The 14,395-nt window shown below is 35.9% G+C and overlaps 1 protein-coding gene across 3 annotated transcripts in view; it reads right to left on the reverse strand.

Moving 5' to 3' along the window:
- Positions 1–2,953: 2,953 nt before the first annotated feature.
- Positions 2,954–14,395, reverse strand: part of runx2b (RUNX family transcription factor 2b) — a 124,888-nt gene continuing 113,446 nt past the window's right edge. For 2 of the 3 annotated variants that reach the window (XM_058756776.1, XM_058756774.1), the window contains 3 exons: positions 12,704–12,877; positions 10,299–10,460; positions 2,954–5,737 (listed from right to left, as the gene is read on the reverse strand). In XM_058756776.1, the coding sequence (XP_058612759.1) occupies positions 5,250–5,737; positions 10,299–10,460; positions 12,704–12,877 (824 nt within the window). In that variant the 3' untranslated portion in view covers positions 2,954–5,249. The remainder of the gene's footprint in view (positions 5,738–10,298; positions 10,461–12,703; positions 12,878–14,395) is intronic. The other variant, XM_058756775.1, reaches the window with a different exon arrangement.

The following is a 14,395-nucleotide window of genomic DNA, read 5'->3' on the forward strand; positions in this document are numbered from 1 at the left end:
AATCATTGTTTTTTCATACACTGGTCAATATTAGGCTTTTTAGCGTTTCATAATGTGTTGTTTCAGACTAGTGGAGCGAAAACATCCAAAATACACTTGCAAGTGTTTATTTTATTGCACTTTATCTTTTTGCATCTGTATTTCAAATATATCACAGATCTTCACAGGCCATTTTCTCAAAATTAATTTTTTTCTCATGCACTGAGCCAGAAATTGCATCTTCCGTATAGCACTTACTAAACATTACAGTTATATTCCTATCTATATTCTTAAGGTTTTGACAAAGGAGTTTGTTTATATATAATTTATGATGAAAATGTTTTCTTTTTCTTCTTTTTTTCTGGCTGTTGACATTTTCTGATATATTGAGGGTTGAAAAATATATAACCTTCGACTCTAATATGTAAACAAAGTGAAACCAGAATTTGGCTTTATCCAATGTTTAGATGTCTATTCTAGAAATGTATGCAAAATATAGTGCATATTTATTTGCATTTTTAAACATTTCAGAGAAATTCTTACACAATTTTTATATATTTTTTTACTCTCTCTTTATATGATTATATGAAGTAGTATTTGCAAGACCCGCACAGAGCTCATGTTGAGTATGGGTCAATCTCTCCAAAAGACTAAATTAAAATACAGCAATGATATTAAAGCACTAGATGGCGCAGCTGAGCTAATGTGACTGCATCTGGACCTCCTCATCCTGTTAAATCAAATTAAAAACAATACTGAGATGACTTTGTTTGCATTACCAATGTATTGACTAAAATAATCTTAAGCTACTGGATGAGATCAAAACTTACACTACTTAGAACTGAATTGAACTTTATCACACTATTGAACAAAATTGAATCAACGTAAAATTCAATTGATTTGAATAACGGCACTATTGTCTTCTCTAAAGTTGCTTTATAGATGGGTAGAATTTGTTTCATAATTGATGAACTTAGTAACATTGACACTATCAGCTGAAATTGAAGTAATTGTATAATTGTTGGTTTTTATTTATTTTTGAAACAACTATGTTAAGTAAATGATAATTCTATTGTAATTTTGGGGTGGACTGTTCCTTTAAATTAATATTTACATTAGATTTGTAATTTTGTTTTAAGCATAAACCTCACTAAATTGAGTATATTTGTACATTAATGCAGTATATTTGTCCTTGTTTTAAGATCTTTATATTTTGCGTGGATTTATTTATTTATTTGTTACTTTTTGCAGTATTGTTGGCCACATTGCTAGCATGGCTCGTCTTTGGTGCCCTAACACAGATTGTCTGTAGAGTGAAGTTTGTCTTGGGTTGTTTGACACAGAGGTGCTGACTGGTTTGTGGGTGGACTGTCTCTCTCCTTGTCTTTCACTTGGTAAGACAGTAATTGAAAGATTGATGTTAAAGGGAAAACCTCGGGGAGTTTTTCTTGACCAAGAACAATACGGTATCAGGTACAGCACCCTCTCAAACACTCAACACACCCAACATTACTTCAGATTTCACTCCACCGTATTTAATAATACACAGTGGGGTCCAACAATCTGAGAGCACACTGAAAACCTTGGATTTTAAATCTAATTTAAACTTGGACATATAAAGAACAGATTTTTGATACATTTAAAACAAAGAAACATTCTGAATAATTTCTTTGTTATGAAGCCAGATTAAAGGAACACTTCACCCAAAAATGAAAATGTGCTGAGAATTTACTAACCCTCAGGCCATTCCGGATGTACATGAGTTTTTTTCTTTATCAAAACAGATTTGAAGAACTGTAGCATTACATCATTTGCTCACCAATGGATCCTCTGCAGTGAATGGGTGCCGTCAGAATGAGAGTCCAAACAGCTGATAAAAACGTCACAATAATGCACAAATAATCTGCATAACTCCAATCCATCAATTAATGTCTTGTGAAGTGAAAAGCTGTGTGTTTGTAGGAAACAAATCAATCATTAAAGGGGTTTTACTTTCATTTGAATCTTAAAAATTAACATAATGTATTAATGTATTTTTACAAGCATGCAGCATTTTGCTTCACAGTGCAACAATTGATGGACTGGAGCGGTGTGGATTACTTGTGGATTATTGTGATGTTTTTATCAGCTGCTTGGACTCTCATTCTGACGGCACCCATTCACTACAGAGGATCCATTGGTGAGCAAGTGATGTAAAGCTACATTTCTTCAAATCCATTACAATGAAGAAACAAACTCATCTACATCTTGGATGCCCTGGAGGGTGAGTACATTTTAAGCAAATTTTCAGTTTTGGGTGAACTATTCCTTTAAGAACCTTGTCGTCTCTGGCTCATTAATTGCTGGATGCAGATCGGAACATCTAAAGTGTGAACCTGAAACTTGCTTTTCCCACTCAGTTCATATTCATTGAAATCCCAGAAAGGCTCCTGGTTTAAATGGAGATGGATCACACTCTAATTATGCCTGTTATGTCTTCAAGTAATGTGTAACAGTCCCAATTTAACAGACATCAGTACCAGAGACACAAACGCAGCACTGAGGCCAGCCGTGAGCTTCCAGGACCATCCAAAGCAAATGTTGATCCAGACTTCAGTCCAAGTCAGTGCGTTCTACAGTAGTGCACAATCCCTGAGCTGCTTCCCAGCTTTCATCTCCGGCCAGGTATCTTCAAGGTTCATTGATAAGGCAATGAAACTGTATGTAAATGGAATAACCCGGCGCATGGACTTCTGGCCATTAGTCTTCCCTAAAGCCCCAATATGACTTTTAATCAACGTCAAACGGGGGAAAAGAGACAGAGGAGAAAGTTTAATGACGGAGATGATATATTTAAAGAGGAACAAAGTAATGCCAGGAAACTATGATAGAATACTATTTTCGAGACGGACGAGATCATTGCAAAAAATTTCTTTTTATTTCTCTTACAAAGAAAACTATTATAACAACATACAACAATCAAAAAAGCCAATTTCTTTCACTGTTGTCATGATAATTTCCCTTAAACCCTTTTTTCTATCCGTGGATAAAAGAGAACAGGCTTCACAGGGAAGAAAAGCGAGATAATTTAAACACAGATGTGCAAAGGAAACAAAGCATGCAAGAACCAGAGACAAATTTGCTACAAATTGCCCTCAGTTAACCTGTCAGATAAATACTAATTTACAAAAGAAGAAATGAGATAATAATTCAACAAAACTAGGGTGGTGTATTTACCTCCTGTAATATACAACATGGTCTCTGAACGTTGTAAACATTTCGTACACACTCACAGCTATTTCAATTTATAGGTAGACGCCCTGATTTGAAGCCGTTTCGCCGTCAGGATGGGATAACCGGGAATGCTTACCCAGATCCTGGGATGAATTCAAGCAACGGCCCTGATTTGAAGCAGCCAAAAGGAACCATGACTAGTTCTGCCAGAAACGCAATACTGAACCAATGTTAAGGTAAAGAAGGTCAGAAACACATCCAACTAAAGCTAAGAGCTTTGGTTTATTTTAATTTAATTGCTTAAATATGGGCTTTACAAGCCGTATAAAAAGCACTGCTTCAAGGAAAGCTTTCAGTTGTTTGGTGAGGTCTGTATAGTTCCAACTGTAAGGCACTCGATAAATATAACTCTGTTAGACGATTGCAGGAAAACTGGTATTCTGAAACGATAAAGCTCATTTGCACATTTCTGAGCTGATAATGAAGATTTTCATTAGCATAACTGACAATGTACCACCACATCAATGGAATAAAATGCAGCTACACAACTGGTCAAAAGTTTGGGCTCAGTAAGATTTTTTAATCTTTTGGTAAAACATTTTTTTTTTTTTTAAATGCTGCATTTATTTGATCTAAATAGAGTAAAAACAGTAATGTTGTGAAATATTACTACAATTATTATTATTTTTTTCTATCTGAATATATTGTTTAAAATGTAATTTATTTCTGTGATGCAAAGCTGAATTTTCAGCATAATTACTCCAGTCTTCAGTGTCACATGATCCTTTAGAAATCATTCTAATATGCTGATTTGCTTCTCAAAAACATATTATTATAAATTTTTTGAAAACAATTTGATATTTTTGTGGAAACTAATACATTTCTCTTTCAAGGATTCTTCGAAGAATAAAAAACAACAGCATTTATTTGTTTTGGTATGCATATAAGTGTCTTTACTGTCATTTTAGATCAATTTAATGCATGTTTGCAGAATATTAATTTCCTAAAAAATATTACTGACCTCAAACTTTGATTGTTTAAATACTATAAATACAACCCAACTTTAAAAAAAGAAGAAAAAAAAGAAAGGAATTTACTCCAGCTGCATTGTTGCAATGGGTAATATAGTGCCATAACTGAGTGTATTACCCCTCTTTTTTGAGGACATGAATTGCTCCAGTTATCAGGAAAAGAATATCCATGTACGATACATCCAGAAACCTTCAATATTCCCCCACTGGAAACCTTTCCCAGCCGCATTTGATTAAGCAACATAAAAGCTAAATAAATTATCCCAGCACATGCACGCTACTCAAGGAAAGCTTGATCTAGCACATTGGCAAACACTTTTGAGCATCCGTGGCTGTTTCTTTGGTTTAAAGCTTTAAAACAGTGAAAAAGCACTTAGCATCAAACAATATTAACTGCTTACAAATGTAGTGTACTTAGACACAGAGACCCTATTTCGTTTTAAACGCGTTCGACTTAAACATACAACTCTGTGTGATCAATTAAGGCACAGAAATTTAAATTACCCTAAATTAATTGCATTAACTTGAACATAGATGCTTTACAAAAATATTCCCTCTATGACTCAAGTTCCAAATACATTAATTAATCTATGGCTTTTATAAGTTACTTTAAATCCTTTTATCAAATACGTATAACTTAAATGCTTAAGTTAAAAAAGCACAAAAAGAGATATTTGATCACAAACTGTCATAAAGATGTTGTTCAGTGCTTTAAATGATATATTAAAAACATGCCAAGACAAGTAAATAATAACATAATGCTAATGAAGTACTCGATCCATCTCTATTCCTTCAATTCCAAATAATCCCACCTATGACAATGAATCCCAGAGGTCAAAAGGTCCAGAATAAGGTATTACAACAACAAAAGTCCAATGTAAAAAATACTTCCCTTTCAACAGGTTCATAAATACTCATGTTAGCGAGGGAAAGTAGCTCAGCGAGACAGGATGAACATCCTAGTAAGGTTTGTGCTTTAAAACCATGCTGTTTGTTTGAAGGTTCCACGCTCACGCAATTGTCCGATCAATATGGCCGCCACACGCCTTCGTCCATTCTTCCAGCAGGATTGAGAATAGTGGGGGAGTTGCTATGACTTCCGTCTCCCTCCACCCCCCCACCTCCATCGGCCTGGACCGGGAGGTTGGGGTTGACTAGGCTGGTTCCCGTGGATGCGCTAGTACAAGGCGGCATCATCCGGGTGGGCGATCGGTCTCCTCCTGGAACCATAGAGAACTGGTAGGAGCCCGAGGAGGCGCCGTAGTAGAGATAAGGTGTGCTGCTGCTCTGGAAGGGTCCGCTTTGGCTCTGGGTGGAGCCGGGGTACGGCGGAGGAAGGTAGGTGTGGTAGTGAGCACTGCCGAGGGACATGCCGGTGGTGACGGGGGTGGGCGTGTACGTGAAGGTGGCCGGGTAGTGCATTCTGGGACTGGAAAATCGGCTCTCGGTGAGTGAGGAGAAAGCGGGGAACTGACGCTCAAACTGGCCAGGAAAAGGACTCAAATCTGTTGAACCTACAGAAACAAAGGTTGCGGTTACTTTTTATAGAAGTATGGAAGAAGAACAATCATGACAACACAATTGAGTTATATTGATTTTCCCCCACTTCATTTAACTACAACCCTGTTTAACAAAGTGCATAAACATAGCCACTATGTTAAAACTGTTTTAAGAACTAGTTTGACCAACTAGAAGTCATGGGGTAATTAGTCTTCCTTTTTGGATTCAAATTAGACCAATCTACCTTTTATAACTGAATTGAAAGAGTTGTGATCAGTCTTGAAGAAGAAAAAAAATGTATGAATAACTTTTTAAGATAGAATAAGCAGTTTATGCAACCGGCCCCAAGAGTTAAAGGAGTTTAACAGAAGTTTAAAGGAGTTTTTTTTTCAATTATGTGACATATTTTTATTTGATTTTATTGTATTTATTTTTATTTATGTGATAAAAGCACATTACAAAACTGATATATTTAAATGTATAGTTTAAAATGTAATTTATTCCTGTGAAAACAAAGCTGAATTTTCAGCATCATTACTCCAGTTTTCAGTGTCACATGATCCTTCAGAAATCTTTTTTTCTTCTCTCGCTCTCTTTTTTTTTTTTTTTTTTTATATTATCAAATGTGAAAAACAGATGTGCTTCTTCATAATTTTTGTGGAAACCATGATACATTATTTTTTTTCTGGATCACATCATAATTGAAAAGTTCAAAATTATAGATGTTATTACTTTTGATCAATTTAATGTATCCTTTCTGAATAAATGTATTAGTTTCTTATAAGATATATATCAAATATAAAACTGCAAAATGTTTTGACAAATCCAGTGCATTTTAAACTAAAATAAGTAAAAAACAAACAAAACAAAAAAATTTAAATGACAGATTGTAGCTATTAAAAAAAAAAACACCATTACCTTTAAATTAGAGACATGCAGAGGAGGACAGTTTATCGATTAGTTGGCTTCACTTCATTGTGGTCTTTCCTCTTTGTCACAGACAAGTTCATGTGTATGTGTATTCATGTGTGCGGTTATATGTCTCAGTTCATTTGTGTCTCCGGGGTATTTGTATGCCTCTGTTTAAATTGTTCCTGTGCATACAAAAGTGTGTGTGTGCATCTGCATTGGTTGCCGCACATAAAACACAACTAGGATGCATAATCGGTCACACATTTGGAAACGTTTAGAGGGGCGCAAAGCAGTCTGCACTGTTGTGGGCTCCTGGTATCTTCAGTATTATAAACCAAGGCAAAAATTGTCCATCTGCCCTTCTGTCCTTAACATATTCTTATTTTCCTACAAAAATCAGAAACCGCTAATGGTCTGTAGCTAGCACTAGTGCCAAGGGGTAGAGGAACAAAAAGAAACGGCCTCGCCTCCCTGGCGCGGAGCTGTTTTCATAAATCACACGGCGTCTTTCTTGTCACCATGTCTGCGCCTGTGGGCCGACTGGGTGGCATGGTTAAATGTGGGCGATTTGCGGAGGCACGGCTTGTCGCTAACGCTAGTCGTGTCTCCTTTTCCCCTCTACGCCCATCCCCTTTTTCTTTTATATTCAAAATCTTTGGTTTGAGCAGCTGACGATAATGGTTCTCTCGCCTCGGGCTATACAGAAAGCCTGTGCTCTGAATAAGAGACTGAATGATAAAAGCAAAAAAGTTATTTACATACATTCTCTGCTAGTCACCAAAAATCCATAGACGAGATGGCGCTGGTCTTGAGAACAGATGCTATGTCTGTAAAACTAATGATTTATTTGGCAAGAATGATTCGTTTCAGGTGAACCAAACAATTATGGCTTATTTACAAGTTTAAGTCATGTCTACATGAGGAATGATGTCACCATTCAACACAGTGCAGTAGTTTTTACTCTTTGTTTGCTACAATGCTAAAGCTAAACCTATAACTTTCTAAATTTGACAGGCAAGTACATAAACACATATGCTTCGAGCTCGATTTTTGTTTTTTGTTTTTTTCGGAAATGAATCAGACCTATAATTCATATTGCAACCAGTATTGCTAAAGCTAAAACTATTTTTTAAAATAGTAACTGAAAAAAAAAAAAAATTAAATAGATTTAGAATTATTTAGAATGTATTTAGATTTTTACAATTACTATTTAATTATTTAGAATTACTATTTAAAAAATTTTTCCAAACAAAAACTAATAAATGACAAAAGCACATTAAACTAAAAATTGTAATTTAAAATAAAATAAAATATTAAATATAACATGCAAAGTGAAAATATAAAAATTAAAAAGTTAATTCAAAATATAAATATAATCTATGACAATACATAAGACTAAAATAACACTGAATGAAAATTTTTTTTTTCAAATGATGCTATAGTAGACTTTAATGTAATCTGTTGTCATTTACAGATAGTTTTCTATTTCAGGTCTAATACTGTTATGGCAGAGCAGCAGTATGAAGAAAAAAAAAGTTTGTTAAAGGTAAAGCGTATATTTTTTTCAGTGCTAAAATATACAAAACAGCTGGGTTTCCATCACCCTATTTTAATGCGCATTTTGAAGTATTGTGTGAGAACGAGTGAGGGAAACGCCAAATTTTGAATAAAAATGTAAGTTCTTTTTGCAAATTTGCTTGCTCACAGAAAAAAAAGTACACACTTTACCTTTAAAGCTGACTTGATCTGAATAATAATAACCCAAGTTTAATAGCACAAACATTAAGGTAACTCTATCGCCCCCTTGAGTACGGAAGTATATTACCACTGCGGCAACACAAAATGTTGCAAAGACTAATAATCTTGAAGAGTTTTGTATCTGCAATAGACAACAACAATGCATATTTGCTCTGTTACTCTTACAGTTAAGTTGCGGGAGACATCAAAGAGCAGTGTCCTTATCTCACACCAAACCTATTATTAACAAAAGCTTATGTGCCAGCATCAAATGAAAGGATGATATACCTAAACTAATTAAACACGACAGGCGGGTGGCAGGCGTCCAGAAGCTGGCAGCCAGCGCTCAGGTGAGGAAGATTCTTGTTTAATCACTTTAAGCCTCTCCTGGTTCTCAGGAATGGATGAGGGTGTAGTATGGCAGTAAACGAGAGAGAATGAAAACACTTACCTGGCACTGAATCAAACAGGTGTTTGGAAATGGAAACTCGTCTGTCTACATTTATTCTTTAAAGGGGACGTTTCTGGGTGTGTTGCAGGGCACACGAGGACAAATTAGCTTATGGGGTGCAAGTCGGGCACCGAGTGGCCTTCCATTCCCCAAAGGTTCTTTGGGAAGCGTAACGCTATAAAGCGGCTTTATTTGCTCACCACTGGCCTGTTATTATGTCTTGGTCTGTTATTAACAATATACTACGCAGGATCAAAGCCATGGAAAGAGGAGCAAAGGAAACCTTTTTTTCCTTCCCCCCCCGAGATTTAAAAATACGCTCATGGTGCAGTCCAATTTTAAAAACCTTCTCCGTTTACATATATACAGCACCATTAGCTAATAAATATCGAGTGAATTTGAGATTATGTTTCTAACGAATTATGACACTGAAATTTAATGCTATGATTTGTTAAATATGACTGACAAACCTTTACAGAAAAATGATAATTTCAGAAAATAGCACTCCCAAAATGAAGCCCCGCTTGTTGCTTTTTTTTCCCATATGTTTTTTCACGAATCGGATTAAACAGTCATCCAACACATTAAGGAGTAAATTCCCCAAAATATTTGCAGCACTTTTGTGCACATTTCGGTGCAAAAAACTGCATATCTTTCACTAACCATCCATAATACAGTTAAACCAAGTTCTAAATTGAAATAAATGAAAATTATGTATAAATATTAAAAACACAAAAAGCACATAACAAAATGACTAAAAATTAAACTACAAAAATCCAAAAATTAAAACTAATTAAAAAATTTAAAACCATAATAGAATATAAATAATACAAAAATAACATTGAATGCAACAAGTTTTTTTGCATTATGCAATGTGTCAAGAGCTCCTATAGAAGACGTTAACATAATCTGTTATCATTTATGGCAGCAGTTAACAAAAACAAGTTGTTTTTTTCAGTGCTGTTAAATTAATGGCAGTTTTTCAGAAACCTGTTATTATTTTTGCAATTCTGCTGGTGGCACATAAAGCACTATTTCAAAATTTCTTAAAATAGTGCTGCACCATGAGTATTTAAATTCAGTTACTGTGATTCTTTTGAGCACAAACATGATCATTTTTTATGCAAATGAGGTTCGAATTCACCTCGGCTCGTTCACCAAATTCAGTGCCATTTGAGTGATGAATTAAGTGGTAAATTTCATTTTAGGAGACATTTAAAAAAATTAGATTTAAGATTTAATTTAAAAACTGTAAATATCTCTTAAAATATTTAAATTTTTAAGTAGTAAATGCACCTTTTCATTTTCAAATATCTTTCAAAAGTTGTATAAACAAAGTTGCATTATTCACACAAATCCCCATCTTTCTAAATGTGCAAACCACCATAAAACACGTGCCCACCCCGCTGCCCACTGCAGTGTCGGACGCGAGGGGTAGGGGGCGCACCTGCTGTAGGGCTGAGGCTGGAGGTTACCTGGGAGGCGTCTGGGCACATCGCTGATGGAGGGCAGCCCCGTGGCCCGGCTGGACGAGAGCGGGGTGGTGGAGTGGACAGACGGGGAGGCCATGGGACTCAGGTACGACGGGTACGTCTGGTCATATGACCAAGGTGGGGAAGACTGAGCCTGGCGTGGATCTAAAGGTACAAAAGAAAAGAAAAGAAAAATTAAAGAAAGCAAAGCAGTTAAAGGGATAGTCCACCCAAAGATGAAAACACTGTCAACATTTACTTGCATGTTGGTTCAAACCTGCATGATTTTCTTTCTTCTGTGGAACACAAAATAAGAAATGTCTAGAATGTTGGCAATTAAACCGTTTTGGTTCCCACTGACTTGTATTGTTTGGACAAAAAAAAAAAAAAATACAATGGGAAATGAAGCTGTTTGGTTAGTCAGCATTCTTCAGAATATCTTCTGTCGTGTTTTGCAGAGGAAATAAATGCATAGGTTTGAAAAAGACATGAGGTTTATATATATTCGTATCATCTGGGGGTTTTCTCACCAAACGTTATATAATAATCAGTATAACCTGTCATTAATTTAATTAAATTAAAACTGACAATTCAACTGTTCTATTTATATTTGTCTGTCTCATATAGAGTCTTTGTGTGGTAAGCAAATACAATGTGATCCCTTGGGCAAAGCATTTAAATGAAGGCATTCTCAAATATTTGTCTGGAATGACATATTTCATGCCTCATAATTCAAGCTTTCTGTCATGCCAAGTATCAATTTGAAAGCAGCAAATAATCGCTAAAGTCAACAAAATACGGAGCATTCCTTCTCAGATTCAGTCACTTGGCTTGCACACAGTACAGTAACAGGACCCAGAGTACAGGACATGTGCTCTCAGAGCAGTAATTAAGGACAGGTGATATCCTGTTCTCTCACAGTGACACAACGCACTGCCCTAGGCTGTCCGCACTCGGTTTCCACTTGTCCATCATGTTTCAGTGTGCGATTTCAGCTTAGATAAACCACTTTGTGCTGAGACGAATAGACATTACTGTAACAGTGACAGACACCAGATATGCTGAAATGCTTGGGAGGATGAGTAAATATAATCACTGTTAGTAAAAGAAACAACAATTCTGACTGACAGATTAGCGGTGATTTAAAGGATCATTTAAGATTCATGTGGTTTTGCGTGCAGATGATATCAATAAAACAGGAACATAAGAAACGTGCACATTTGTAAATTAACATTGCATGGGTAACTGAGTAATTACAAGAACATGAACTTTTTTAACATTAAGATAAGTAAAAAAAAAAAAAAGTGCATATGTGACCCATGCTGGCAAAATGTGTCGGAATGCGCACGGACTAATTTTGAGCTACAGGCAAAAGAAGTGAAAAATATCAGTTTTGGTTGAATTTGAGGTTTTCACAAAAATGAGTTCATTAAGCCCTCTTCTAGCGATCGCAATGCTCCAAATAGTAATTAAACATCTAAAATGATCTTTATTTGTACGTTTTCTGAGAGGAGTACCTTTTCTCTGCTCGCTTCTGGACGACTGCTGCTGCTTCTCACCACAAGTTGTAGGTCTATTGTTGCATATCGTATATATGTTGCAAATCATATTGAATTCTCGATGACATGAGTCCAAACAAGTGAAATATGATTTTTAAACCCATGCTGATGAAAACAAAACGATCACACTGACTGACATTTGCAAAGTGCGTGCATAAGACGCGCCTTTCCGCGAGCGCGCGATCTCCCTTACAAAGTACATTATTGCAAAATATGTATTGGCGAGATTCACACAATCATAATCTTTTATATCTTACATGAACGTTCAGTTAATGGTTGGGGGAAAATCTGATGTGTAACATTATATTTGATCCATGCATTACAGTAGGTCTTAATATAGATCTGTCTCAATGTTAATCAAACATTAAAAGAAAAGATGGAATCACTCGCTGCTCTTGATTAAACTACTGTTTATTTGCATCTGGAGGAAAATATGCAACATTGCTTGGTGATTTTACTTTGGAATCTTTAACTTGATTTTTCGCGAAATCAGATCTGCTGCCTCTATTGCCTTCAAACTGCTGTAGCTCAATAATTTTTTTTTTTTCAACAGGTTATATATCATTTGGAAGATATTTTAATGGAGAATTTGCAAATAAAGCAAACTCATTTTTGAAAATTTGCGCATTCCGACTCATTTTGTCAGCACGGGTCACATATAGAGTGTGAGGAGTTGTGGCTGCTAAGAGGTATATATGTATGTGTCTATCTGTCTGTCTGTCTATCTATCTATCTATCTATCTATCTATCTATCTATCTATCTATCTATCTATCTATCTATCTATCTGTCTATCTATCTGTCTATCTGTCTGTCTGTCTGTCTGTCTATCTATCTATGCAATCTCATACCTGTAATCTGAGTCTGCCCCTGAGGTGCGAAGGAGTTGGGGCTGCTAAGCGAGGGCCGTGGCGTTTGCGTTGGCACAGTAACCCGCATGGTGGTCTGCCGGATGCGCTCCAGTTCACTGAGACGGTCAGAGAACAGTCCAGCCTTCGGCGAGTCATCCAACTTCGGCCTGTGCCCTGCAATCAACACACTGCCTTTAATAAAAAATTCTCAAAAACAAAAAAACAAACAAACATATTTCTAACATGACACACCACAAATGTGTCAGAAATAACAGCAATGTTCTGCTTCTCATGGTCTCCCATGTAAAAATAAATAACATATAGTGTGATTCATGAACAAATGATTCTTATGAACCAGTTCTTTTGAATCATCGTCTTGAAAAGACTCACCAACTACTGGATTGAGGTAAATGTGTGCCAAATACATAAACGTAAAGAGTTATGATATACATATGATATACATCTATCCATTCTCCAAACCCTCTGTCCTCTTTCTAGGGTTGTTTGGATTCTGAAGCCTATCCCAGTGTAATTAAATATGATACATTTATTATATCATACCACATTTGCACCCTAAATGTATTCATGGACAACAATAATTTTAATAGGCTATATTATGTAAGTGTTAAATGTCCAAATATTAATACAGAACATATATACTGAACATATATTATTAGAAAGTATATCTATCCATCCATCCATCCTTCTATCAATCCATCTATCTATCTATCTATCTATCTATCTATCTATCTATCTATCTATCTATCTATCTATCTATCTATCTATCTATCTATCTATCTATCTATCTATCTATCTATCTATCTATCTATCTATCTATCTATCGGCCTAAAATTATATATAATTTTTTATACAGCAACATACCCCCCCCCCCCAAACACACACATTATTTAATGAAAATTTTTTTAGTGGGTCTTGAAATCGATTATATCTCTTAGCATGAAAATGTTAGCCAGTCTATGATGTGCATGTATGGCATAGGTTTGACTATGAGACAGGTGTTCCATTTCCCCTCTTTATAAGAGCTTTCATTATGCCCCATGGCATTTGAGGCTTTCAAGCCACAATCTACCGTGACTTTGCCATATGGAATCAAACCGAATCTAATTTCATTTCCATAAAAAAGTTTTAAATATTACATATTCCATATCCTTAAAATATCTATTAATCTGTCCCATCAGGGCGGGGATTTGGCTTTGACAATGAAGTGCTATGCTTGGCATATAATAACATTTTGTTGGCACACATTGAACACTCAACCTTCCCAGACAAGACCAAACCCATATAATACAAGACCGCATGTGCCTCCTCTGTGTAGGACGCATGATGACACTGGCCAGCACCTTTCTGGAACGCTATAACAAGAGCGTTTAAGAGTCCATAGCCTCAAGTCTATTCTCGGCAAATTAGAGGAGGGATAAGACAGCAGTGCGGCCCAATACACAACTAGACCCTTTTTCCACATTAAAATGGCCCAGTGTCTCCCTCAAACTGCAGCAGTTTTTTTTCTGAGAAGGCCGTAAAGTAAATATCAAACAGGAGAAAGAGAAAAACTCCTGCAGGAGTTGGCAGCTCTCCAGTTGGCACCGACAGAACACGTTACCTCTATATCTTGACTAACCGGCCAGCGCCAGAAGAACAAAGAGAAGCAGCAAACACTAAGAAAAGTTTCAT

This window comes from Onychostoma macrolepis, chromosome 20, assembly GCF_012432095.1.
Source record: "Onychostoma macrolepis isolate SWU-2019 chromosome 20, ASM1243209v1, whole genome shotgun sequence".
Taxonomy (NCBI): Eukaryota; Metazoa; Chordata; class Actinopteri; order Cypriniformes; family Cyprinidae; genus Onychostoma; species Onychostoma macrolepis.